This window comes from Lissotriton helveticus, chromosome 1_1 (genome assembly GCF_964261635.1).
Source record: "Lissotriton helveticus chromosome 1_1, aLisHel1.1, whole genome shotgun sequence".
Lineage (NCBI taxonomy): Eukaryota > Metazoa > Chordata > Amphibia > Caudata > Salamandridae > Lissotriton > Lissotriton helveticus.
The window spans coordinates 1,255,162,358-1,255,188,492 of NC_136057.1; the positions used below are offsets into that span (position 1 = coordinate 1,255,162,358).

A 26,135-nucleotide genomic window follows, 5' to 3' on the forward strand; every position below is an offset into this window, starting at 1 on the left:
GAATTATATTTGTGTTATATGGCATGTGCCGGTCCTTTTGCAACAATTTTAATTAACTAAATCAAATAAACGTACTACAGTGGTAGTCACTACCTACTGATATTTGCCAATGCTGGTTAGGTTTAAAAGCACATTACAGGGTTTGAATTATTTATTGTAAGCTGAAGACAGTTAAACCACACATGGGTAACATAAAAATAAAAAAAGGAAAAGTATTGCCATACTAGCCCAGGCATTCAAGTTGCACTTCTTTAAGGGCAGATGTCCACTCTATGAGGCAAAATATCGTCACTCACAGTGCAAGGCATTCAATGGCTGAAGAAGACTGATTCACCGGTCATGCCGTAATGGGTAGAAGAAAAACGTGAAAGACAACTGGATAGACCATTGGCTGAAGAGTGCCAATCCAAAGCCTCTCTCTATATTTATACATGTATGCATTATTATTTTTTAAACAGGCTACCAACAGAGCTAAAGCTATCTCCAACAGACTGAAAACAAACTACCTACATCCTAACTTTAACCTCCCATCTGAATTCAAGAATATATACTATACGTGCTCGGGTTTCACTTTATTACATAAAACAGGACTTCGGTTTCGAAAGGCTCTATGGTGTTAGCCAAAAAAACCAAAAGAAAAGGAAGACTTGAAGAGTGCATTCATTTAGGAGAAGCACATTTCACGTGTGGGATTTTACGCTGCATACTTCTGCTTCTGTACTGGAAGAAGCATGGCTGCCACTTTGAAGTCGGGGTGAGAAACAGAGCGGCAAAAAGGCAGGAGCGAGAGGTGTATGGGGAGAAACAGAGAGGAAGCGGGTGGACAGAAAGAGTAAGAGCTTCGGAGGGCAGATTTAGTGAGAGGGCTCGAGAGGTGTTGGGGTAAAAAATGGAGAGGGAAAGTGAAACTATGGGAAGAGAAAGAAAGTTAATGCAGAGGCAGAAAGGAGACGGAGAGGGTGGAGCAAGTGAGTGGGCGAGGAGAGAGGCGTGCGCATGTGTTTGCTGGCATGGGATTGGTGCGTGCATGCGTGTGTGTGCAGAGTGCTCTTTTTCTAAGCACATACTCGTCGTTGTGGCATGCTCCTGCGCGCTCCCGCAAGGTGTATGCCGCCACAAGCATGAGTATGTGCTTAGAAAAAGAGCTGAACGACGGCTAACGGTCTCGCCTATGTAGTCAGCGCATGCGTGCTGCATAGGCGGGACTTAAAAAAAACAGATTATGAATCAGGAATTTAAGGCAGCATGGACAGTGTACTCGAAACTGAAACTAAATAATAAGATTGGAGGGCAAGGCCTGAGAGAACAGTAACTTCTAGAATAATTGAAGTTCAAGAAATAGTGGTAGTTCAGAAAACAAGAAAACAATGAAGCACTGCAGGTCTCTAATAATTCAAGGAATAACAATTTAGCTACAGCATAAACATTGGGAATCTTCTGGAAACGAGGATTAGCATTAGTGCAGAAATCAGGAACTCCTGAAGCAAAGGTAAGTCAGTCAGCAACACAGCTAAAATGACCAGCGTTGGATGTAAGCAAACCAGCTTCAAATGAGCTTACTAAAGAGCATTGGCAAAAAAAGTAAAGAGTCACCCACAAAACCCTGTACGAATGTGGAATATCAATTAAATCCAGAACAGTGTACACCACAATCCCACAGGTTCTAGAAAATGCGTGCTTTGTGAGGATTAGCTCAGGCTGTCTATTACAAAACGTTACATGGATCTGAAATGAAAGAAAAGTTCAAAAGATTGATAAAGGTGCTGGGAGTCAATATGATGCAACATAACTAAGCCCAAGGAACTTAGTTGAAAACTAGAGGGCCCACAGGTAGGAAACAGAGCACGGGAAGTGAACTGCAACAATGCTATTGTAAATGAAGAGTGAGTAAAAAGATATCACACTATAATTGAGGGCCAAAATGACAGTATACAGTAACAAGCATTGGCAAATTCATTAAGTCTTTTGTCATTGCTACTGGGACCTGACCTAGTGGCTTTGCCAATTTTACTTTTTGCCACTGCACATGTGGCTGGGTATGCACATGCATGCACTGGAGCCATTTTGTGATGCAGTTCATCTGAAAGAAACAGGTTAGTATTAGATTCCTTACCTTAGAATATCCCCAGGCGTCAGTCTGGATCCGGAAACTTTTGCGTAGCAGTACCCCTGCGCGTCGGTAGGCGTCGTCTGCAGGCGTCCCCTGCGGCTCCGCGTCGTCGGCGTCGTGCGCCGTGATGACGTCGCTGGAGTATATAGACGCCGCCTCCGCGCGCTGACGTCAGTTCTTCTTTTTTCCGCGCCAATTAGCGCAGATCCGAAGAGCAGTACTCCGGTCCTTTGACCTAGTTTTGTTAACTTTATCTCTTCTTCAAGGTGCCGGTAGGATGCCCGGGTTTAAGAGTTGCGACTGGTGCGACCGAATGATGTCGGTCACCGACCACCATCGACTCTGCCTCCGGTGTCTGGGCGCGGACCACGACGTCGAGTCTTGCGTCGACTGCCGGGCCTTGACAGGTAAAGCCAGACGGGAGCGGTCCCGCAAGCTGCTCGAACTCCGAGTGTCGGCCCCGCGTCGAGAGCGGTCCCGGTCCGGTCGGAGGTCGAGGGAGCGGTCGAGGGAGCGATCGCGGAGCCGCCATGAGCGCTCCGGGAGTCGCCACCATTCCTCCGGTTCATCAGGTAAGCGTCACAAGAGGTCGGGGCGTCATCATCGTACCCCCGACTCCCCCCGACGCCCGCGTGATGCGGCCGGGGGTTCGGGTGGCCCCACCCCCGCGTGGGTCGCCGACGCCGTCCGACCCATACCCGTCGGTCCCTGGGGAAGGCGCGTCGCGCGAGGAGATTGAGGCGTTCCTCATGGCTGTGAGGGCGATGTCTCCTCCGGCGGGGCCTACGGCGCCTGCGGGCCCGTCGGTCCCGTCTGGGAGCCCGAGCGGTTCGGGTGCACCTGCCCCGACGCCGCCGAGTGCTCCGGCCCCGGCGCTGCCGGCGGCTCCGGCCCCGGCGCCGCTGGGCCCTTCAGGGTCGTCGCCGGCTGGTCCTCCGGCCTCCCCGGCGCCGATTCCATTGGGGCAACCCGTGGTGCCGCCTCCGCGCGGCGCCGTGACTCCGCCGTCGGTTCCGGCCGGCGTCGGGTCCCCGGCGCCGGCGCCGCGCGGCGCCACCCCCGATCCCTCTCTGACTCCTGACGCGGAGTCGGACCGGCGTCGTCCGACGCCGAGTCCGGCGCCGTTGGGGCCCATTGGCTCCGAGGAGCCGGTTTATATCGTCGACTCGTCCTATGGCGATGAGGACGAATATGGAGAGGGTTGGGAGGGGTCTGAGGACCCATGTCACGAGCCTGCCAATATGACGTGGACTGGGTAGGTGACTTAGGTGAGGCCAGTGGTCTGGACGAGTCGCCCAACCCTGGGTTTGTCTCGCCTTCCCCTGTGGCGTCGGAGGCGGGGGCTGCCTATTCGGTGGTCCTGATGAGGGCTGCCAAGGCTTTGCGCCTTGAGCTCCCCGTCGCTAAGGCGAAACCTAACATCCTCACCGAAGTATTTAAACCGCAGTCGTGCCCACAGGAGCCTCTGCTGCCATTTAATGAGGCCCTGACGGATGTCCTTTTGGGCACCTGGTCCAGGCCCGCTTCCGGTGCACCGGTTGACCGGAACGTTGCCAGGCGTCACCGTCCGTGTTCGGACGACCCTGCCTTCCTTTCCACCCATCCCTCCCCGGAGAGTCTGGTGATCCAGGCCTCCACTTCCCAGTCCGCATTCCCGTCGGCTCCGCCCGATCGGGAATCGAAGCGATATGACCAATTTGGCAAGAAGGTCTTTTCGTCTTTGAGTGCTGGACTGCGGTCTTGTAATACCGCATGCCTCTTGGGCCGCTACACCCATTCTCTGTGGGACACGGTCGCGGAGTGTCTGCCGCAGTGCCCGCAGGAGGTGCGGGACAAGCTCAACCAGGCCTTAGTTGAAGGCCGGGACGCGGCGAGGTATTCAATTAGGTGTGGTCTTGACACGACCGACTCGCTGGGACGGGCTATGTCCACGACGGTGGCGATTCGTCACCATGCTTGGCTGAGATCCGCCAACTTCTCGCCGGATGTCCAGACTGCCCTCATGGACATGCCTTTCGATGGCAGTCGCCTGTTCGGTGACAAGGCGGACAACGCGCTTGAGCGCTTCAAGGACTCCAGGGTCACGGCCAAGTCCTTGGGTCTTTCGACCCAGCGCCAGCAGCAGGGTTCGTTTCGCCCCTTTCGTGGCCAAGGACGGGGCGGTCCCACGCGCGCTCCCCAGCGCGGTGGCGGCTGTGGTTTCCGCCGTGGTGGCGGTAGAGGGCAGCGGCGAGGTCAGTCCACACCTCCCCCCGCTGCAGCCTCCAAATCTTCCTAGTCCGAGCTTTCGGGCCCATGTGACGCCAGTGGGTGGCAGGGTTCGTCATCACCACTCCCACTGGCGCACGATTACATCGGACAGGTGGGTGCTGCAGCTCGTCCGAAGGGGCTACTCCCTCCCCTTCGAGTCCACTCCTCCAGCCATGCCACCGCAGAACCACCGTGTGTCGGGGGACCACTTGACACTTCTGCAGGAGGAAGTTACGGCCCTCTTGGCCAAGGGGGCCATCGAGCGCGTTCCTGGGCCAGAAGTAGGGTGTGGTTGCTACTCCCACTACTTTCTGGTGCCCAAGAAGGACAAAGGGGGCCTTCGTCCTATCTTGGATCTACGGAACGTCAACGGCTTCCTCCGGAAGGAGAAGTTCAAGATGTTGACTTTGGCTCAGGTCTTGGCTGCTCTAGACCCACAAGACTGGATGGTAGCGTTGGACTTGCAGGATGCGTATTTTCACATCCCCGTCCTGCCGGCCCACCGGCGTTACCTGCGGTTCACGGTAGGCCACGAGCACTTTCAGTTTATCGTGCTCCCATTCGGCCTTACCAGCGCCCCACGGGTGTTCACGAAAGTGATGGCGGTGGTCGCAGCTCATCTGCGCCGGTTAGGGGTTTCAGTCTTCCCCTACCTTGACGACTGGTTGTTGAAGGCGGGCTCGCCCCAAACAGTCGTCCACCACCTTCAGATGACGGCAGACCTCCTGCACGAGCTGGGGTTTTCCATCAATGTGCCGAAATCACACCTGTGTCCCTCTCAAAAGCTCCTTTTCCCACGTAGCGGTTCTCGACTCGGCGCAGTTTCGGGTTTATCCTCCGGAACGGCGGGTCCGGGATATTCAGGCTCTGATTCCCATCTTTCAGCCGTTGTCCCGGGTTTCGGTCAGGTTGACGTTGCGGCTTCTGGGGCTGATGGCCTCCTGCATCCTTCTGGTGCATCACGCCAGGTGGCGGATGCGGGCTCTGCAGTGGGACCTGAAGTTTCAGTGGGCCCAGCATCAGGGCAACCTGTCCGACCATGTCCTGATCTCGGAGGGCACTGCGAGACAGTTGCAGTGGTGGCTTACGGACCGCGATTGGGTCAGAGGCAGATCCCTCTCCCTTCCCCAACCGGAGCACGTGGTTGTGACGGACGCGTCCCTCCAGGGCTGGGGAGGCCACTTGGGAGAGGCGGAGATCAGAAGCATCTGGTCTCCGGCGGAGTCCCGGCTCCATATCAACATGTTGGAGCTACGGGCGATTCGCCTAGCACTGAAGGCATTCCTCCCCTTTGTCAACGGGAGTGTAGTGCAGGTGTTCACGGACAACACCACCGCCATGTGGTACTGCAACAAACAGGGCGGTGTGGGGTCGTGGACCCTTTGCCAGGAGGCTCTGCGCCTCTGGCAATGGCTGGAACGTCAGGGCGTGACTCTGACGGTTCAACACCTGGCAGGTTCTCTGAACGCCAGGGCGGACGAACTCAGCCGTCGGTGCTCGGTGGATCACGAATGGCGTCTGAACTCGGACGTGGCGAACGGCCTCTTTCAGCAATGGGGAGAGCCTTGGTTAGATCTATTCGCCACAGAAGAGAACGCGCAATGTCATCAGTTCTGCGTGTTGGAGTTTCCAAGACGGCACTCGCTCGGCGACGCCTTTCGGCGCGAGTGGAGCTGCGGTCTGTTGTACGCCTTTCCGCCTATACCACTTCTGCCCAGAGTGCTGAAGAAGATCAGGCGCGACCGGGCCCAAGTTATCCTTGTGGCTCCGGACTGGACTCGAAGATACTGGTATCCCGAGCTACTCAGCATGTCAGTCGGTCCCTCGATCCGCCTGCCCCTTCAGGAGGACCTTCTGTCGCAGCAGCAGGGGACGGTCCTCCACCCGAACCTGTCCAGCCTCCACCTCCATGCGTGGAGATTGAGCGGCGACAGTTGAGGCCATTCGACTTGCCTCCTGAAGTCTGTGATGTGATTCTGGCAGCCAGGCGTCCCTCCACAAAGTCGGTATACGCCTGCCGGTGGAAAAGATTTGTGGCATGGTGCACAGCAAAGGCTGTGGATCCCCTTTCTGCCCCTCTTTCCGAGGTTCTCCTCTTCCTTCTTTCTCTTGCCCAGCAGGGCTTTGCTCTGGGCACTATCAAGGGCTACCTTTCTGCCCTTTCCGCCTTCTTAAGGCTACCTGATCAGCCATCTTTATTCAAGTCCCCTATTGTACTGAGATTCTTGAAAGGCATCACGCACATGTATCCTCCTGTTCCGTTCGTGATGCCTCAGTGGGACTTGAACCTCGTTCTGACATTTTTGATGTGCGCTCCCTTTGAGCCGCTTCATTCCTGTCCTCTCCGTCTTCTCACTTTAAAGACGGCCTTCCTGGTTGCCATCACCTCTGCCAGGAGAGTGAGTGAGCTCCAGGCTCTTTCTGTTAAACCTCCTTTCTTGTCCGTCCATCCTGACAAGGTGGTTCTTAGGACTAGGCCTTCTTTCCTGCCCAAAGTGGTTTCTGCTTTTCACATCGGGCAGTCCATCACCTTACCCTCCTTCTTCCCGCCTCCGCATCCTTCAAAGGATGAAGAGCGGCTCCATCGTCTGGACCCAAAACGTGCGCTTTCATTTTACATGGATCGCACACGCCAGTTCCGGGTGGATGACCAACTGTTTGTTGGCTACGTGGGTGAGAAGAAGGGAAGGGCGGTACAGAAACTAACCATCTCTCGGTGGGTCGTCCTGTGCATCAAAGCATGCTACTCTTTGGCTCGGAAGGAGCCTCCTGTTGGGCTGAGGGCCCATTCCACTCGGGCCACGGCGGCTACTACTGCCCTGGGCCGGGGAGTCCCTTTGCAGGACATTTGCCAGGCGGCTACGTGGGCCTCGCTGCACACCTTTGCGAGGCACTACTGCCTGGACAGTCAAGTCCGGAGGGATGGCTTCTTTGGCCGTTCGGTCCTCCAGGACTTTCTGGTGTAGGTTTGTATTGGTTCGCAGACCCACCACCGGGGTTGGTATTGCTGGGGTATCTATTCTAAGGTAAGGAATCTAATACTAACCTGTTTCTTTCAGATGAACAAGTTACTTACCTTCGGTAACGATATATCTGTAAGAAACAGTAGTTAGTATTAGATTCCTTACCGCCCCACCCGTCCTCCCCGTTCTGCGAACTGATACCTAGGGTTAAGGACATCCCTTTCAGGGCCCTAGATTCAAATGGCACCAGTGTTAGTTCTCACATGGCTCTGCGTGTTCTGGCGCGGAAAAGCTGTGTGCAAAGAACTGACGTCAGCGCGCGGAGGCGGCGTCTATATACTCCAGCGACGTCATCACGACGCCGACGACGCGGCGCCGCAGGGGACGCCTGCAGACGACGCCTACCAACGCGCAAGGGTACTGCTACGCAAAAGTTTCCGGATCCAGACTGACGCCTGGGGATATTCTAAGGTAAGGAATCTAATACTAACTACTGTTTCTTACAGATATATCGTTACCGAAGGTAAGTAACTTGTTCATTTTGTTGAAACTCCAGTATAAGATGGTTGCCTTGAATGCACACATATACACAAGTGCTATTTCGTAATAGAGTTTCAAAAATAATGTGCTAATGCTAGTGAAGTAACTCCCCAAGCATTGACAAAGGTAACCTATGACTGAGTCGGCTCCTGATACTGTGCAGTGGTGGGGTAGGCAGCAGGGGCCACATCCTGAACTAGCTGGGTGGAGAGACTGTGATTAGAGCTGAATAGAGAAATACTGCACTTGAAAAGTACACCAATTAAGGTACCATCACTGCCCACATACATTAATACCTTGCACTTGAGACTTCTTCACCTCTTCTTAGTGACGCTTTGGTGAAAACATTTGAAGGGAGAATGGAGATTGGGATTGTTTCTATGATTCTTGGATGTATGGCAAAATCAGTCAATATTTTTTTAACTGCTTCTTTGACTTGTGTGGCCCTTTTTGTTTTTCATACCTTAACTTTTAATATTATGGAGTTTTTTCCTCCAAAAGCGGAGGGCTATGCACCAGGGAGTGCACGAGCCCAGCACACATTGCTTTGTGCTGGATTTGCAGGACATTGAATCAGATATATGTCTTTTTCGTGTTTGCCACACAGTGCTTGCGTGCTGAAGTTGCATCTCATTGATTTATTTATATATATTATTTTTAATTTATTCCAAGGCCTATGAACACTTTTTAAAATTATTTTTTTAATTGTATGTTAATTTTAATTGTTTATATTGTATACAAACACACACACGAACAGGATTTTTACGGCTAATTTTAAGAGATCATTTTAATGGTAACACTTTCGAATCCTTTCCTGCAATGTAATGCCCCTTGCCATGCTGTGACTCCCAATGTTGTGACTATTGATTTTGGTGACACGAAGTAGTAGAGTTGCACCCTACACGCAGTGTCTATCCTGCACAAACAAGGCATAGTTTAACACAACAGTAAATAAAAGCTTTTTTTATATTTTCAGATTTTAATGGTAAAACAGGAAGGGCTTTCAGAGTATTCAAAAGGAGTTATTCTGCGTTCCAGTGTGGAGACCTATCTATCAAGAAAGAACATATTTCCAAAGGATTATATGTCACAGTATTTTAAGCTTCTGGAAAAATTCCAGATTGCTCTGCCTTTAAGAAAAGATCAGCTCCTTGTTCCAAGCAGGTAATCTCTTCAAGATGTGAACACGTTGAGATAGTTATGATTCTGTAACGAAAACATATATGCAAGTAAAATTCAGACAGACTCGTATCAGGATGAAAATATAAATCTGGTGCATTTCTTTTGCTAGTAATTTTAATAATGTGCGCTTGTACGTGTATGTTGTTCTTATTTCTAACCAAGCTATTAAAAGATGCTGATGCAGATATTCTCCACTTGGAATGAATAACTGTAATTAAAGTGGCTTTACGTCTGTTTACAGATTTTCGCATTATTGTCAGATATTCGACTGGGTGTTAGGTGGTATCTTTAGGAAAGTTTCAAAATAGCTTTTCAGCTGATATTTATTTTTGATTTCATCACTTATTTTTTAATTATTATAGTTTTCATTTTTTTATTCAAAAATGAAAATTGAGTCATTTTGTTATGCATCTAATCCTGCTACTCTTGAGCAAGGGATGATATAGGCACTTCAACACCCCATCAGGGGTAACAAGCGCTACATAAATACGAATATGTTTTCCTCTTCTATCCTCCTGAATCCAAATAACTGACTAACCTATTCACCACTATACTTTCATATTTCACTATACTAATTCAACGCTAATCCTTTATGAGTCCCGGAGTAGCGTGCTACTCGCCGAAAAAGCGCTTTGACGCCTCATCAGGGGTAGAAACCGCTACATACATTTAATTACAACTCAATATAGGCACCAGATTGTTTAAAAAAGTATTACTTCTAGTGTCTACTCCTTCCTGCAGTCAGTGGCACAGGTGTCTTCATTAAGCAGCATAAATGGATGAAGTCTACTGGTTTATCTGGGACCTAGCTCAACTCCTAGATATGGTCTTTGAAGTACAGAGGTAGATACTTTTTGGGAAGAAAGTGGTTAGTTTGCTTCAGAATGCTAAGCAAAGCAGAGTGGGTTTGCAAGCATTGGGACTCACTTCAGTTGGGAAATTCGATCAGCTCAGCAATACAAGAATCTTGGGAGCTACAGTCACCAACTTAACAGGAAAAAATTGCCGACCCGTCCTCTCCTATTAAAGTACTTTAGCTAACACTTAGAAAGTGGGCCTAGGGGGATTAGACAGCTGCAGTCCACATCGCACTTTAACCCCTCCCATAACACCATAACGTCTCTGAGTGATTGGTCCTCAAGGCCCAGACACACTAGTCAGAGGATTTGTTTCATATGTCGTCATGAACATGGAAATAATTATATTGTTACAGTGGCTACTCCTGATATAAGAATGAGTTATTCTCTCTCCTATTTGAGAAGCCTGCTTTTTGCATCCTCCCCGAACCAACGTATGCAAACATGTTGAGGAACAGAATAAAAGTCTCCATGCATAAGAAGCAACACCCTAGTAGGTTGAGGCAAAGGGTATTATCCCATATAATTTCTGATTCTGCATGCTAATTGGGCCATCAATCCCACACCCTGCGGGAAACGTTGTACATGTGCTGCTATAGGTTCCGGCGGGGGCCCGACCATCCTCTCTCCCAAGCAGTATCAGATTGGAGAGGCACAACAAAGGGCTCCATCCATTGTTGTCTCGACTCATATGACTCGCTGGGCAGAGCGATTTCATCAAAGCGGCTGTTTGACGCCTCACCCGGTTGAGGGCTTATAGCTGTTTGGGGGATGTCCAGGCCTCTCTCATGAACATATGCTTTGATGGCGCCCTTCTCTTTGGAGCAAGGCAGACATGACGATGGAGTGCTTTGAGGCAAGTCCTTGGGTCTCTGTGGCAACTCGTCCCCAGTCTGCCTTTCGCCCCTTTTAGTGGCTACGGAAGTGGGTTTCAGCTGCACCTGCCCTATCCCAGCCACAAGACCGCACAGGTTCAGCAACCTCAGTGCGGCAGAGGGCACGGTTCATTCCAACCCTGTAGGTTGGGCGGCCAAAGGTCACACTACTTTTCGATCTAGAAAAAGGACACGGGCCTTTGTCCTATCCTAAATCTATGGTCTCTTAACTACTTTCTCAAAAGGTAAAGTTCAAGATGCTCACATTGGCTCAGGTCCTGTCTGCCCTGGACTCGGGAGACTGGATGGTAGCGTTGGACTTGCAGGACGTCTATTTCCATATTCCTGTCCTGCCTGCTCATCGGCGGTACCTGCAGTTTTTTATGTTGGCCACAAGCATTTTTAGTTCACTGTGCTTCCCTTTCGCCCTTACCATTGCCCCTCCGGTGTTCACCAAGGTGATGGCGGTGGTCGCAGCTCTGTCTGATTAGAGGTGTCAGTCTTCCCCTATCGTGATGACTGGCTGTTGAAGGCAGACTACGGAAGACCTTATGCAATCGCTAGGGTTCAGTATCAACGTACTGAAGTCACACCTGACTCCCTCTCAGATGCTCCCTTTCATCAGAGCTATTCCGGACACAGCGCAGTTTCAGGCATATCCTCTGAGGGGCGAGTCCAGGATATTCAGGCTTTGATGTGAATGTGTCAGCCTCTATCCTGTATTTCGGGAAGAATGGCTCCAAGGCTTCTCAGCCTCATAGGCTACTGCATCCTGCTGGTGAGGACCTAAAGTTCCAGTGGGCGCAGCATCAAGGGAACATCTCCGGTGTGGACCAGAACTTGGAAGGAACTGAACAGAATTTTCACTGGTGGCTGACAAACCACTATTGGGTCAGTGGCAGACCTCCGCTCCCTTCCCCAACCAAATCTCACATCAGTAACAGATGCATCACTTGTGGAATGGGGCAGCCACCTGGGCGAGGTGGGGATTAGAGGACTCTGGTCTCCAGCCGAATCCAGACTCCACATCCCTAGCAGATCACGAATGACGTCTCCATCCAGAGGTGGAGGAAGGTCTCTTTCAAAAGTGGGGAGAGCCTTCATTAGATCTGTTCACCTCTGCAGAGAAATCGCAATGTCAGCAATTTTGCCTACAGGAGTTTCCAAGGCAGCTCTCGCTCTGAGACGCTTTTCATTTTGAGTGGAGCTCAGGCCCCCTGTTCTGCTTTCTGCTCATACCACTCCTGCCCAGAGTTCTCAAGATGATCAGGACCGATCTGGCCCAAGTCATCCCTGGACTGGGCATGGAGATTCAGGTATACCAAGTTTCTCCAACTGAGCATCGATCCTCCGATCAGGCTGCCCCTTCAGGAGGATAGCAGATGGAGAAGGCTCGCCACCTGAACCTGTCAACTTTACGCTTTCTTGCATGGAGACTAAGCGTCGCAGTTGACAGCATTCAACCTTCCTCCTGAAGTCTGTAATATTATTTTGGCAGCCAGGCGTCCCTCTACCAAATTGGTGTATGCCTCCCGATGGAACAAGCTTGTGATATTCTATACAGAAAAGGCTATTGACACTCTTTCTGATGATATTTTACTTTGTATATCAACCCTTGCCCAGGAGTGCTCTAGCCGCTCTAATAGAGTACCTTTCAGCCCTGTCTGCCTTTCTGTGGCCAATCTTCTTTATTTAAATCACCCACTGTAAATTGATTTCTCAAAGGCCTTTTACATATGTTCGCATTTTCCCCTTTCATCATGCCACAGTGGGACCTTAATTTCTTTCTCACCTTCATAATAAGTGCTTCATTTGAACCTCTGCACAACTGCCCCCTCGGCTGTTTACCATCAATACAGCCTTTATAGTGGCAATCACATTCGCCAGGAGGGTAAGCCAATTGCAGGCATTGGCATCCAAGCCTCCTTACCTGACAGTATTCCCTGACAAGTTGATGCTTCGCGCTAGGGCCTCTTCCTAACAAACATTGTAACACCCTTCCATGTGGGGGAATCTATCGCCTTGCCCACTTTTTACGCTCCTCCCCATCCCTTTAAGGAAGAGAAACAACACCACAGGCTGGATCCAAAAAGAGCATTGTAGTTCAACCTTGACCACACTAAAGAATTCTGGATGGATGACCAACTCTTTGTGGGGTACATGAGGTATGTGGGAGCTAAGAAATGATGTGCGGTGCTGAAGAGGACTCGCTCATGATGGGTCAACCTCTGCATCAAGATTTGATATGCTCTAGCGAAAAAGCAGCCTCCTGGAGGCATAAGAGCTTATTCCACTAGAGCCTAGGCTGCTAACATGGCATTGCAACATGGAGTTTCAGTCCTCGACATTTGTCAGGCAGCAACTTGGACATGATTGCACATGTTTATCAAGCACTACTGCCTAGATAGTCAAGTCCTCAAGCACAGCCTTTTTGGCTGCTCTGTTATGCAGGACTTTCTGGTCTAAAGTTGTCCACAGTCCCTCCTCTGAGGAGTATCTATTCAAAGGTTTTAGGGTTAGGGCTGATCCCTTTCAGGGCCCTAGTTGTTCTCAGCACACCAATGTCCGTGCACTTCATGGCTCTGCATTACTGGTGTGGAAAGTCGTTAAAAATCTTCTGGATCAAGTATGATGCTCGGGAAATTCAAAGGTAAGAAATCTGTTGCTAAATTATGTCTCTACCAGATAAGGCATTACCGGAGGTAAGTAATTTGTCCATTAATTGCTAATTGGAAGACTGCATTGATATTAGATTTAACTAAACTTATTTATGTGGTAGCTGATGAATTCTGTCTGATTGAACGGAATATTTTTTTTCTGAAACAATGTGTGAGAGGTGCGTATCACAATGGAAAGTTTAATGTTTCTTAAAGTCTTCATGTTTTTATAGGTTGTAGGCTTTTGTAAACAAATGAGGAAAAAACACGAGAGTTTTCTGATAAGGTTATATTGATCAAACTGGCGGTGTTACTAATTAAGCTCAAACTAGTGATAATAGATAGGATTATGTGAATGAAGCTGGAGGGTTGTGTATTTGTTACTTTCTACATCTCTACAAGACAATCAGTCAGTAACTGAAGCTCGCTTCTTGTCTTAAAAAGCCATGATGATCAGAGCTTTGTTGTGAGATTATTCTGAAATGCAAATTGGTATTTAATTTCTGTGTGCAGTATCCATTTGAATTGTAATTAAAATGTTTAAATGCGAAAATGGTAACTTCTCTGATTTTAATTACAGTCTATCCGATCACAGACCTGCAGTAGAGCTTCCCCACTGTGAAAACTCAGAAATAATTGTTAGACTGTATGAGATGCCATACTTTCCGATGGGGTTCTGGTCTCGACTAATAAACAGATTGCTTGAGATATCTTCTTACATGCTTTCTGGAAGAGGTAGGACATGAACGCTAGATTTCATCTTTGTGTGTGAATATCTCTTTTAATATGTCACGTTTTGACATTTTAATTACACTTTTACAGTATTTAGGTTGTTGCGGAACTGTCTCCCACACGGTTAAATATTCTTACATATGTTCTAGAAAAACGTACACAACTGAGGTTCTAGATCAGTTACTCATATGGGGATGATAGCCTTATCCATTTCTACATTAACCTTTTGTTCGCTGAATTATTTTGTATGTTAACTAAAGGGCTCTCAGGTTTACTTTTGTGCTAATTTCTATGTATAAAGACATCACTTTGTTTCCCTGCCTCTATGCATTTTTACATAGATTTCACTTGATTACCCTACAAAGCAATTACCAAGCCTTCCATGACTAAAAGCTCTGCATGGTAGCATAACAGGAAGGAGAAAAATAAGTCTGAATTACGGGTTCCACATTCAATGCACTGGCCTCTTCACAAAGTCTCCAGACTCAGCCTTACCTCCCTTTCGTCTCAACTTTAGTGTTTGTAAGCGTGTGTTCAGCTAAACCTGCACAGCACGTTCAGGACTCCTGCCTGCTGAATCTGCTCTCGGCCTTGCCTTAGTTCTCCCAGGGGATTGAATCCCTGACCCTAGGAGAGGCTTTCCAGGTACTTCAAGAACGCCCGGAGCTTTTGTTCGTAAGCTCAGAAGTGCAGGATCCACTAAAATGAGAACCTAAAGCTCCAGTATCAGCATGGTAAAAGTAAAATTAAGACTTGTGGACATTTTATTCAATGTAAAGCTTCATTGACAATCCTGTTGGTTGATGCTTTTGCTGATGTGGTGCCACCCTGACAAAGCCAGTATGCATGCCTTATTAATAGTGATACCCCTTTAAATTATGGTGTTGCATCTAATATAGGTGTATTTAGGTTACATAGTTAAAGGCTCACTAGGGGTGTAACGCTTCATGAGGGTTTCATATTTGAAAGTAATCCATTGTATTTAAGAGTATGTGTAATAAAAGTACTTTTTCTATTTTTAAAGGAAAAAGCACTGACTAGACAATTATTTATTTACTGTTGTTGCTTATTAGTGACTTCAGGGAGGACAGTAGAGATGATGGAGATAACTTGCCCCTCATTACGATAATGACAATCTCTACATGGAGAGGACAGTGGGGTGAATGCTACCTCTGAAACTGGGACGATTCCCTTCTCCAAATCCTCCCAGATCAGTAACGAAGGAAAATGCTTTCTTTGCTGTGGTGTTTAGAAGTGTAGCTGAGGTTTTGGTCCTACAACTCCTCCCTGTGGAGGTAAAGACTAATGTACTCACAAATGTGTTACAGCCTGGGCAGTCTGAACCTTTGCTAACAGTCAACAAAGCCCTTACTAACACATTGGGCACTTTCAAGAAGAATTGTTATTTTCTTCCAGTGAACAGACAGGTTGTCACAGACCAGCACCAGACAACTCTAGTTTTTTCACTCAACATCCAAGCCCAATGAGCCTAGTGGTAGAAGCTTCCCCCAGTAAGGAGAAGCTCAATACATTTTTCACAACCATGCCTACCAACCGAACGGAATAAAAAATAATTGAGTCATTCGAAAAAGAGATGTTCTCATCAGCCAGCCTAGCCTTGAGGTCCGTCAATGCCAGTTGTCTATTTGGCCAATATATTCTTGCCCACTAAGACATGAACTATGAGATCTTACCCTGAAAACTTATGGATCTCCAGGGCTCAAACCATTCAGTGGGTTTTGGGATTAAAAGTTAGTTCTGATCTTATTTCAACACCTAAGTATAACAACACTTGAAGCATTGCTTTTTTCAGTGAATAGATCTATCTATATTACACGGTGGCTCTCATCACTGTGTAGTTCGAGTTAAGTCAGAGTTTCCATAGGTAGAAGAGGAGCAGTTTTTGTTTTGCTAGCAACTTTGGTGCCGTTTGACAAATCTTCACAAACCTTTCGGAAAGAAAGTTCATCTAACTCATCTCCTTCATGGATAGTTTCGGGGTGATGTGTCAAGCGGGGGCCATGAAAACCTTGTGGTTCCAAAGCCTTAATTTTACCTTGTTGTTTGCTATAGAATATGTCTTTCCCAGTTACAGAAAAAAACAGCTCAACAGAATTGCACCAAATTTGGCAAAATAGTTAGGACTTTAATCAGAAAGGGTGCTTTCGTGATTTGATGTGAGTTTTTTTTAAAGAAATTTGTTTTTAAAAATGTCATGAAGCAGGTAAAAAACAGGTATATCTGGATTGTCTGTAGAGCGCTAACATTGTGTATTTATGACAAAACTGTGGCACACCTGAACTTATTTGTAGAAGCAAAGCTGTATAACCTAAAGCATTTCCTTTAGAACTGATTTATATGAGGTGGGTATTTTTGTTATTGAAATTATGGTTAGTGTTCTAGAACCCTAAAATGAGGACACATTTTTCGATAAATCCTCAAATAGCTTTTACTTCATATCAGTAAAAACATTCTGTCATGTAAAGTAAAATATGTACTTCCAACATTAGTAGTACTAGTCTATCCATTATCTTCCTAGTAGTCAACTGCAGTTTTCCACAGTGTTCTAATAACCAACTAGAGCACTAATTCTCTATATTTATATCAAAGGTGTGGCACACCTGTAGCCATCTTGATGGTGTTAAAGCTGTAAAACTAAAAGCATTTCTTACAGAGGATTATACAGCAAATGATGAAAAATTATAGTAAGTGCTCTAGAAAACTAAAATGAGTTCACAATTTCCATGAGTTGCCAAATATCGTAATCCTTCATTTCAGTAAAATATTTTGACAAGCAGAGTCAAACATGTAGTTCTAATGCAAGCAGCAGTCTGTCCGATATCTCCTTAGTAATCAACTGCAGTGTCACCACAGTTTTCTAATGAACAACTTGAGCGCTGACAAAAAAGTGGGGTATTTCTGAATGGATTTTAGTTGAAATAGGAACTCTACAGTGGCAGTTGACCACAGGGACAGGTCTTTGACCAGACCGTTCTAATTGTCTTTTTACCATACTAGAGCCGTGTTGGTATTATCGTTTCAGGGCCTGAAACTATGGTATCGGGAACCATAAATACATTAACACCTTCGCTGTGGTGCGAATTCCGCCACGGTGCTGGGACTTTTCAATGTCAGGCGTGGCTCGGACGGCCCTCGGCCATCGTGCGCACACACCCTCCGTGACTCATGGCAGCAGGGGGCCGTCATGAGCACGGAAGAGGTTATACTTGAAAATAAGTTAAGGAAGGGTCCCTTTGAGACCACCACTTTGGCCTTGGTTTTTTCAGGACTCAGGGACCTAGTTCCTAAGTCCTTTAATGACAGCCACAATATTTTCTCAGATGTTTCGCCCAGCCAATCAAATAGTTTTGGTATCGCATATCAGTACAAGTAGTACAGTACTGAAATGGCTTATGAGAAAAAACTACTGCTCCCACTCACAAGCAATTATTTTTTTAAAATATTTGTATACCTCAGGAGTACTACAATACCAACTGCTCAGATATCGCTTATATTTTCTTAGAGTTAGCCTCATCTGATACAGACATCTAGCCGCAGATTCCTTAACTTAGAATATCCCCAGGCATGAGACTGGATCCGGAATTTTTTTGCAGCAGCACCTCTGCTTGCCGGGGCCACACAACCCCGCCCTGACATTGTCCTCGTACGTGAAGTCAGCGAGGTCATATAAGTACCTCCCGGCGCGCTGAGGTCAGTTTCCTTCTTTTTGCATGCAACGCGGATCCAGAGTGAGCTCCTCTGGCCTGTTTTCAGGCCTCATTTTCGATGCTTCGCATTGGGCTTTAAATCTTGTAATTCCTGTTCGTGGCAAATGTCTGCGACAGACCCGCATCTTATTTGTATGTGGTGTCTGGATGAGCACCATGACTCCACAGACTATGAAGCCTGCCAACGTCTGAAACCGAAGTCTCGACGCCGGAGGCTGCTGAGTCGGCGTCTGACGAGGCACAGTCCGTGCCGACACGTGTCGTTTCAATGCCATGTTGACGCCGAGTTCTGGACTCTTCTATAGAGGCCTCTGGACAGAGTTCGGTGCCGCCCTCCTGCCCGGCGTCCCCGGAGCTAGTGTTACCAATGCCCCCCTTGGAATTTGTGGAGCCTCCTCATGATTCTCATTCTTCCATGGGGCTCCCTTCTGTGGGGCATTGGGTGCACCCTCAGTGTCTTGGGAGGGTCAGCCTACAACCCTCCCCCTCTGATGAGCTGTTTTCCCCTCCACAGAGGGCTACCGAGGCTGGTGCGGCTTTTTTTAGTGTGGTCTCTTTAGCACCCGCAATTTGAATATGCAACCCCCCTCTACCCCCTTTTTCAGTGGGCTCCTTGCTTGAGGTCCTCCACCGTGGGTCCGGCAATGTGGGGCCGCATTTGCTTCCCTTCATGATGCCCTCTTGGGTACCTGGGTCTGGTCTGCTTCAGGTGACCCGGTGGCTCGTTCGGTTTTGCACCGCCACCGTCCAGCTCCACATGACCCGGTTTGTCTTTTTGTGCCTCCTGATGCACAGCATCTTGTGTTGCAGACTGCCTTTCCTTCTCTGCCCCACTAACACTTCCTCCCTCTCGAAGTCAGATGGCTTGAGGCATGGGGTAGGAACATCTTTGCATCCACTAGTGCTGCCCTTCGGTCCTTAAATACCATGTGTGTTTTGGCTCGGGCTACCTCTGCCCTGTGAGACTCTGTAGATTCTTTGCTTACTGCCACCTCCGAAGGGGCTCGCGTTGATCTCCTTCACTCCATTAGGGCTGGCTGCGACCTCGCCGAATTCAGGATCCGTTCAGCCTTAGATACTGCGGATTTTTTGGGCGAGTTCTGTGGCCTTAAGGCGTAACACTTGGTTGCGAAATATTGTCTTCCCTGAAAATATCCGGGAATGTCTAGTTGATTTACCCTTTGATGGGGTTTTGCTCTTTGATGCTCACACTGAGTCTGCAGTTCACCGGCTCCTGGCGGGCTTTCGTCCTCCCACTTAGGTCCTTTTAGGCCTGTCTTCTGTGGTATTTTTTCATTTTGCATCCGTTAGATGCGCTCTGTGTTTAACATGGGCAGTAAGCCTTTACATTTGCTCTGTGTTTAACATGGGCCTTACGTCTTCTTTTTTATGTGGTCAAGGGTGCTTACCCTTATATCTGCATCACTTGGATGCGTTTTGATTTCAGTTGCCTGTTGGCCTTCTGTGGCCGTGTTCCACAGGGTACTGTGTCCTCTGCTTGTGTTTTTCAGCCGGTGGCTCAGCTCTGTAATGTTTACGGCCTGGAACTCTGTTCATGGGTTCGGTTTGTTGCTGCATTCTTTTGGCCTAAGAGGTGTCCCCCATTGTCTGGGGTATACATACTGCATTTGGGGTACTGTACTTTATTATATAGCCTTGCTTATCTCACCTGGGCCTGGAGATAATGTGGGCCCCATGTGCCTATTGAAGATCCGTTGTATGGTGCTCTATGTTTTTCCTTGGTGCCATCTGCTTTCGCCATGGACATCTACCTCTTTTGGATGTTTCATGGTCTCCTCTTCGTAAACGGCTCCTACCTGCCCTTAATGTGCTAGGTATGGTCTGGCATATACATTATGTCTACATATCGGTTGCTTTGGTTTCCTCTTCCTACCTCGATACCTCTTGTTGTGGTTGCGAAGTTTGGACCAATATGTCCATGTGTGGGGGGAGCCTTTCTAGGTTGTTGCAAGTTTCCCATAGGTTCCTCTTTACTTCCACTTCCTGGAGTGATTTTCCAATTGTCGTATGCTCCTTTTTTGGTGTTCAACACTGTCCGTGTCTTCTGGAGTGTTGATCTTGGATTCTGAGACTCTTCCCACCATTCATTGACTTGGTGTTTTTGGCCTCTCCCTTCGGATATGCCTACTCTTGTTAAAGCTACGCCTGTGGGACAGTTCTTCTGAGGGCAGTGGTCTGGTTACTGTCTGCGAGTCTATATTGTGGTTGTTCCTCCCTTTGGCTTCATGCTGCCCGGTTGGGCACTGTTCTGTTTCTGCGTAAGCCACTTTAAAAGCTCTATTGCTGTTTGCCGGCTGCATATTCTACCTGCTCCAGCAGGTTAGGGGTTTATGCTATTGCCTCTCTTTACCCTTTTGGGGTAGGATGTGCGCTTGGCATGCTTCTTGTCCTGCTGGCTATTTCCAATGCATTGCTCAGGTCTGGCTTTGCCTTTGGGCTCTTGCCACCAGCACTTTCGGCTTCCTTTTAGAAAACTAGTCTGTTAGGCGCTGTTTGCATCTCTTCAAGTTCATTCCAAGCTTGGGTTAATTCACTTTTCGTGCACCATTTAGCTGAGAGTGATCCTTATTCCTATTTCTCTCTCTCTCTCTTTCCTTGCCCTGGTTTGGGGATCATACCATTCAACCTGTCATTTTTAGGTCTCACCTGAGCCAGCGCATGCGCTGCTCTGGAGAGACTTTTAGAAAGTGGAAATTAAAAAATCTGACCATACGCTTTCTGTGTGGCCTCGAGCGCGCGGTTACGTACACAGTTACAAGCAGAGGCACCATCTGGCTTACCTCTCTCATCATGCACTCAGCGCATCGTTCGCAGGCACCCGTAAACTCGCGGGACACTGCAGCTGCTTTCACTTTTGCCGCCTCGCGCCCACTTGCTCCGCCCTCTCCGTCTCCTTTTCCTTTTTGAAGACCGCTTGTGTTTAGGACTTGTGCCCTGCGTGGACCCAGTGCCTCCCTACAACTGTTCACATCACATGCAAATTAATGAAACTAGTACCAGCCGTATCGATGTCAGAACTACGATAAGGCGTCCACTGAGGAGCATGAAACAAAGGTATACTGTGAAACTGTGTGAAGGTTACTATTACGAAATAAAAGCACGTGGTGTGCTGCTCCTAGCATCAAACAGTTAAGGGAAGTAAGAAAATGAATCCCCAAAAAACCATAAATCACTGCACTACATTTTAATCTGGCTCTTGAAGTAGCTACACTATTAGAAATATGGCTGAGTCGCTTGTGCTCTCTCTCCCTCCAGTGGTCGCATTCTTAATTGCAACCATTTTAGACCGCATTTTCTAGGTGGCTGAAATCTGTGTTTTTCAATCATCGCTTGAAATCAATGAAAACGATCTGCGGCATAAAAATTGCCATCCATGACTCTCAGAGATGAGACAGAACTAAGGGTAACCTGCAGCCCAGGAGCACACAGCCATGCCCAGTACTGGATGTGTGGAGGGAGCCAACATCCCATCCCCTGCCCAGGATACCCCTTCATGACCTGGCACTGGTCATAAGAGTCAGCACCGCACCAAGAAACACTGCAGCCGGGGATAAGTGCTTCTTGTTGGGGGCAGTCTGGAGCTGCATTCTGTGTGGCCCTTAAGGTGGAATCTGGGACCTATGTTATGTTATAGGTGACTTATAGCGCGCTCAATTACTTACAAGTGTCCCGGCACGAAGAAAAACTACAGGCAGGAAGCAGAAAACAATTAAGAGGTCTGATTAAAAAGATGCGTTTTAAGTAGTTTCTTAAAGAGGCGGAAGTCCTGAGTGTGGCGCAGCAGTGCAGGAAGACTATTCCAGAGGATGGCAACCTTAACTGAAAGTGGCTGTGACCCTCCATCCTAGGCCGGCAAAATTGTGGAGTGATCATCAGACGGTGAGAAGCAGAGCGTAAAGAGCGGTGGGGGATGTAAAAGGCCATACGCTTCTTAATATAGGAGGGACCTGAGCCATGCAAGGCTCTGTGGGCCAAAGTAAGGGCCTTAAATTGCACCCGCTGGACCACAGGAAGCCAATGGAGCTTGCGCAGATGGAGCCTTGCGCTAGACCTCTTAGAGATATTAAAAAGGAGTCTGGCCACCGCGTTCTGAATTAGTTGGTTTATTCATCAGGTATCCAGGGATACCGGTGAATAACGCATTGGAGTAATCCAAGCGGGACAAGATAAGGGACCGCGCCACCATCTCCCTAGCCGGCTGCGGTAGCATGGGTAAAAACCCGCTCAGTGACTTGAGTGTTCCAAAACAGACACCCGTAAGTCTCTTAATGTGTTCAGAAAACCGGAGATATTCCCCGAACCAAACTCCCAAGTTCTTGGCCGGGCCACCCTCAGACAGTGAACGGGGAAAGTCCGGATGCCACAGGGCTTCTGAAAAGAGCGGGGAAAAGTGCCCATACAGCAGTATCTCTGACTTCCTCTCATTCCACTTGAGTTTGGCCAGCGCCAGCCATGTGAACACGGCCGCAAGGCATTTCTGCGCAGCCCCGTGTTTAAATCGGAACCGTTCCAAGTAAATAAAAGCTGGGTTTCTTCAGCATAAGCCATGATTTTGGCACCCAGCTCTTCGGCCAGGGAAATCAGCGGAGTCAAATAGATGTTGAAAAGCAAAGGTCGAGCCCTGAGGAACTTCAGCCGAAACTTCCCTGACCGAGGATGAGAAAGGGGGCATCCACACCTGCTGGGAACGCGCATCCAAAAAAGAGTCTAGCCAGGCCAGAGCTGCACCGGAGATGCCAATGGAAGAGAGGCAGGCAAGGAGAAGCTGGTGAGGTACCGTGTCAAAGGCGGCAGAGAGGTCCAATAAAATCAGAGCCGCTCTGCCGCCCCCATCCAAGCACTCCCTAATTGCCTCCGACATCTCAACCAACGCTGTCTCTGTGCTATATGATGATCTAAAGCCCGGCTGGGCAGGGTGAAGCGCCCAAGAGGTTTCCACAAAGGTCTCCAATTGGCGGAATACCACTTTTTTGCATACTTTGGCCAGTGCCGGCAATAGGATGATAGTTCACAGGTACAGAGGGATCTGCTGTAGATTTTTTAAGGAGAGGGAGAAGTTTAGCTTGCTTCCATTAAGCTGGCACCGTGGCCGACTGAAGCGACCAGTTAATAATGTCAGTGACTTCTGGACGAATATATGATCTTATTCCGCGGTCTGATATCCCGCATACCATTACTCCGCATTTTTTATAACGCAAGTGTGCTTACAACTAAATACATTGACCCCGCAAACATTTACTCCGCAAATGCCTTTACCACACATGCCATAAAGGCATGCGCGGTGAAGGCATATCCTTTATAAAGGTACATTATTTAAATAAATATATATATATATACGTATGTATGTGTGTGTCTATATATATATATATATATATATATATATATATATATATATATATATACACAAATATATTTTACTTAATTTAAAAAAACATTTTTTCATTAAAATTTAATTTATATTTATATTTGTATAATCTTAACCCACCCTTACTCCTTAAAATACCCCAGCACCCTTAAACAGTAACCCATCCTGACCCTAAAAATAACCCCTTTACCCCAAAAACCCAAACCTAGCCCTGAACCCTAAAGATTCCCCTGTACCCCAAAACCCAAACCTAGCCTTGAACCCTTAAAGTACCCCTGTACCCCAAAACCCAAACCTATCCCTGAACCCTAAAAATACCCCTGAACCCCATACCAAAAACCCACCCTGAACCCTAAAACCCCCTACACCCCAAAACCTAAACCTCCCCATTAACGCTAAAAATACCCAAGCACCCCGAAACCTAAACCTCCCCATTAACCCTAAAAATACCCAAGCACCCCAAAACCAACCCTATAATTTAAAAATGCCATACTCTAAAAATACACTGAGCACCCCATAACCCAAACCCACCCTTAAAATACCCCTAAACCCCTAAACCATATACCCCAACACCCCCCCAAAAAAACATATACTCACCTTAAACTTAAATATTAAAAACATATACTTTTACCATTCATGCTTTTACAACGAATTTCGTTGTAAAAGCATGCGTGGTAAAAGCATAAAAGATGTAATGGTATGCGTTATAAAAGTATTGCGGAGTAATGGTAGTTTAGTTGTAATGGTATGCGGAGTGAAAGTATGCGGAAATAAAGTTACGTTGTAAACGTGTTTACCCTTCTGGACACACCACCTCGGCAACCCCTACAAAGGCTCTGGCAGGACACGGGTCCGAGGGGGAGCCAGACTTGAGGGATTTAAGGATAGCAAGAATGTCAGACTTCTCGGCCTGCATAAACTGAGAGAATAGTGAGTTAGTAGGTAGACTGGGGGAGGGAGCCAAAGAAATTAACTGCAACGCCATTGGTGATGCCAGGCTTTCTTGAATGGATTGTATTTTATTAATAAAAAATGTGGACAGCTCCTCGCACCAATCAGGGGAAGCTGAGATAGTTTTATGCTCTGCACAGGGGGACAAGAAACTTCTGACAATGAAAAATATCTCTTTGCTATTGTTGTTAGCTTTCATAATTCTATCAGCATAAAAATAGCTTTTAGCCTTCCTAACGGCTATATAATATTCTCTCTGAGCCATGCGCAGAGCAGATTTAGCCGCTTGACAATACGCTACCTGCCACTGGCGTTCCAATTTCTTGCAACCCAATTTTGCCTCTTTTAAAGACCAAGAATACCAGGCTGCGAGGGGGAGGGCCGGTGAGCCCTGGAGGAAACAGGTTTACAAGAGGATTCGACCCCTGCGCTAACCCAGGCATTAAAGTTATCTACCGCCCCCTCCAGATCGGCTGCAGAAGCAGCCTGTGAGTGAGTAAGGGCCTCTGTGAGCGCAGGAATGTTAATCCTGCGGGAGAGAGCCCCAGAAGTCGGATAACAAGCGCTCAAGGATTTTCCAATGTCCCAGGAAAATGATATCAGGGAGTGATCAGACCATGTGACCGGAAGTGGATCCGCAACGACCAGGTCAAAATTAGAACACACTAGGTCGATCAGATGACCCCCTCATGCGTAGGTTTAACGACCCACTGAGTCAGGGCCAAAAGTTCCAGCAGGGCCACGGGGTCCGGAGCCTCAAGGGGTGTCTAGGTGAATGTTAAAATCGCCCAGGAGGAGAAATTTAGAAAAGCACAAGACACAAGGGGCAATAGCATCCCCTAGGAAATTTAAAAAGGCTCCTGGCGGGCGGGGAGGGCCGTAGACCAATGTACCCTCCAGCGTAAAATGTGGAGATATAGTAAAGGAGAAATCAAGGGCCTCACCCTCCACTAAATCCACTGAGGTTTCACACAAGAAGGTCCAGGCTTCCCTAAAGACCACAGCCGTACCCCCCCTCTCCCTGTTAAACGGTCAGCACGCGCTAGATGGTACCCACGGGGAATTGCAAGCTCCACCACTGGTTCTTGGTGTGTGTGCTTTTGGCTGGTGGGGCTTGACACTTCACAGTTCAGCCAGGGTCACAGGGTTTGGCATCTGCTCTTCTGGTGTTTTGGCTGTTGCTTTCGCCCCAGCTGCCAGTGCTACCCTGGTATTTTCCAGTGCGCAGCCCAAAGAAGGTCGCCTAGTGGACCAGGGTACATGGCATGGCCCACTCACATGTCAAGCCATGCTTGGTTCCTGCAGGGACGTCTGAGGACAATGATGTCATGATTGCTTGTCGCCTGTGCAGTGTGTGAAGGAGGAATCATGAGTTCAAGCAGCCTCTGCATCATTAAAAGCGAGGTTGTCATGGTGGGAAACCGCCTGTGTGTTTACACGTGATAGTGCCCATGGATATCCGTCTACGAGCTAGCTGTTTTGTGCACAAGCTTGTTACTGAGGTGAATGCCTGGACCATCCAGAAGTTGAATGTTTAAGCTATTGGCAATGTAAATGACAGTGCCTTTTATTTATGTTTCAAAAAACTAAAACTAAAATCAAAGGCATTGTCATTTGCAATGTCAATAGCTCAAACTTGCAAAAATGAAAGACCTATTGCTTTGCAAATGCTTGTTATACAGGTATGGTGTGGCGCCATTCTGGCATGTTGTCGGATATCTTCTATCCTGTGACTTCGCTCTTCGAGCTGCTGGGGTTGCTTTCGGGCTGTTCTGCCACAGTTTTTCCCCTTTATCAGTCACGTGTTGCCGGATCACATGCCTGGCGCTTTCTGTTGTCCTGTCGCGAACCCGCCCCCCTTTTGGGGTATGGCAGTGTTATCTATTCTAAGTTAAGGAATGTGC

General features: G+C 48.0%; 1 protein-coding gene across 2 annotated transcripts in view; it reads left to right on the forward strand.

Annotated features, from left to right (window-relative positions):
- LRRK2 (leucine rich repeat kinase 2) overlaps nt 1-26,135 on the forward strand; it is a 2,266,429-nt gene that overhangs the window by 1,234,582 nt on the left and 1,005,712 nt on the right. For both annotated transcript variants that reach the window (XM_078680082.1, XM_078680090.1), the window contains 2 exons: nt 8,840-9,027; nt 14,015-14,169. In XM_078680082.1, coding sequence (XP_078536208.1) covers nt 8,840-9,027; nt 14,015-14,169 — 343 coding nt within the window. The remainder of the gene's footprint in view (nt 1-8,839; nt 9,028-14,014; nt 14,170-26,135) is intronic.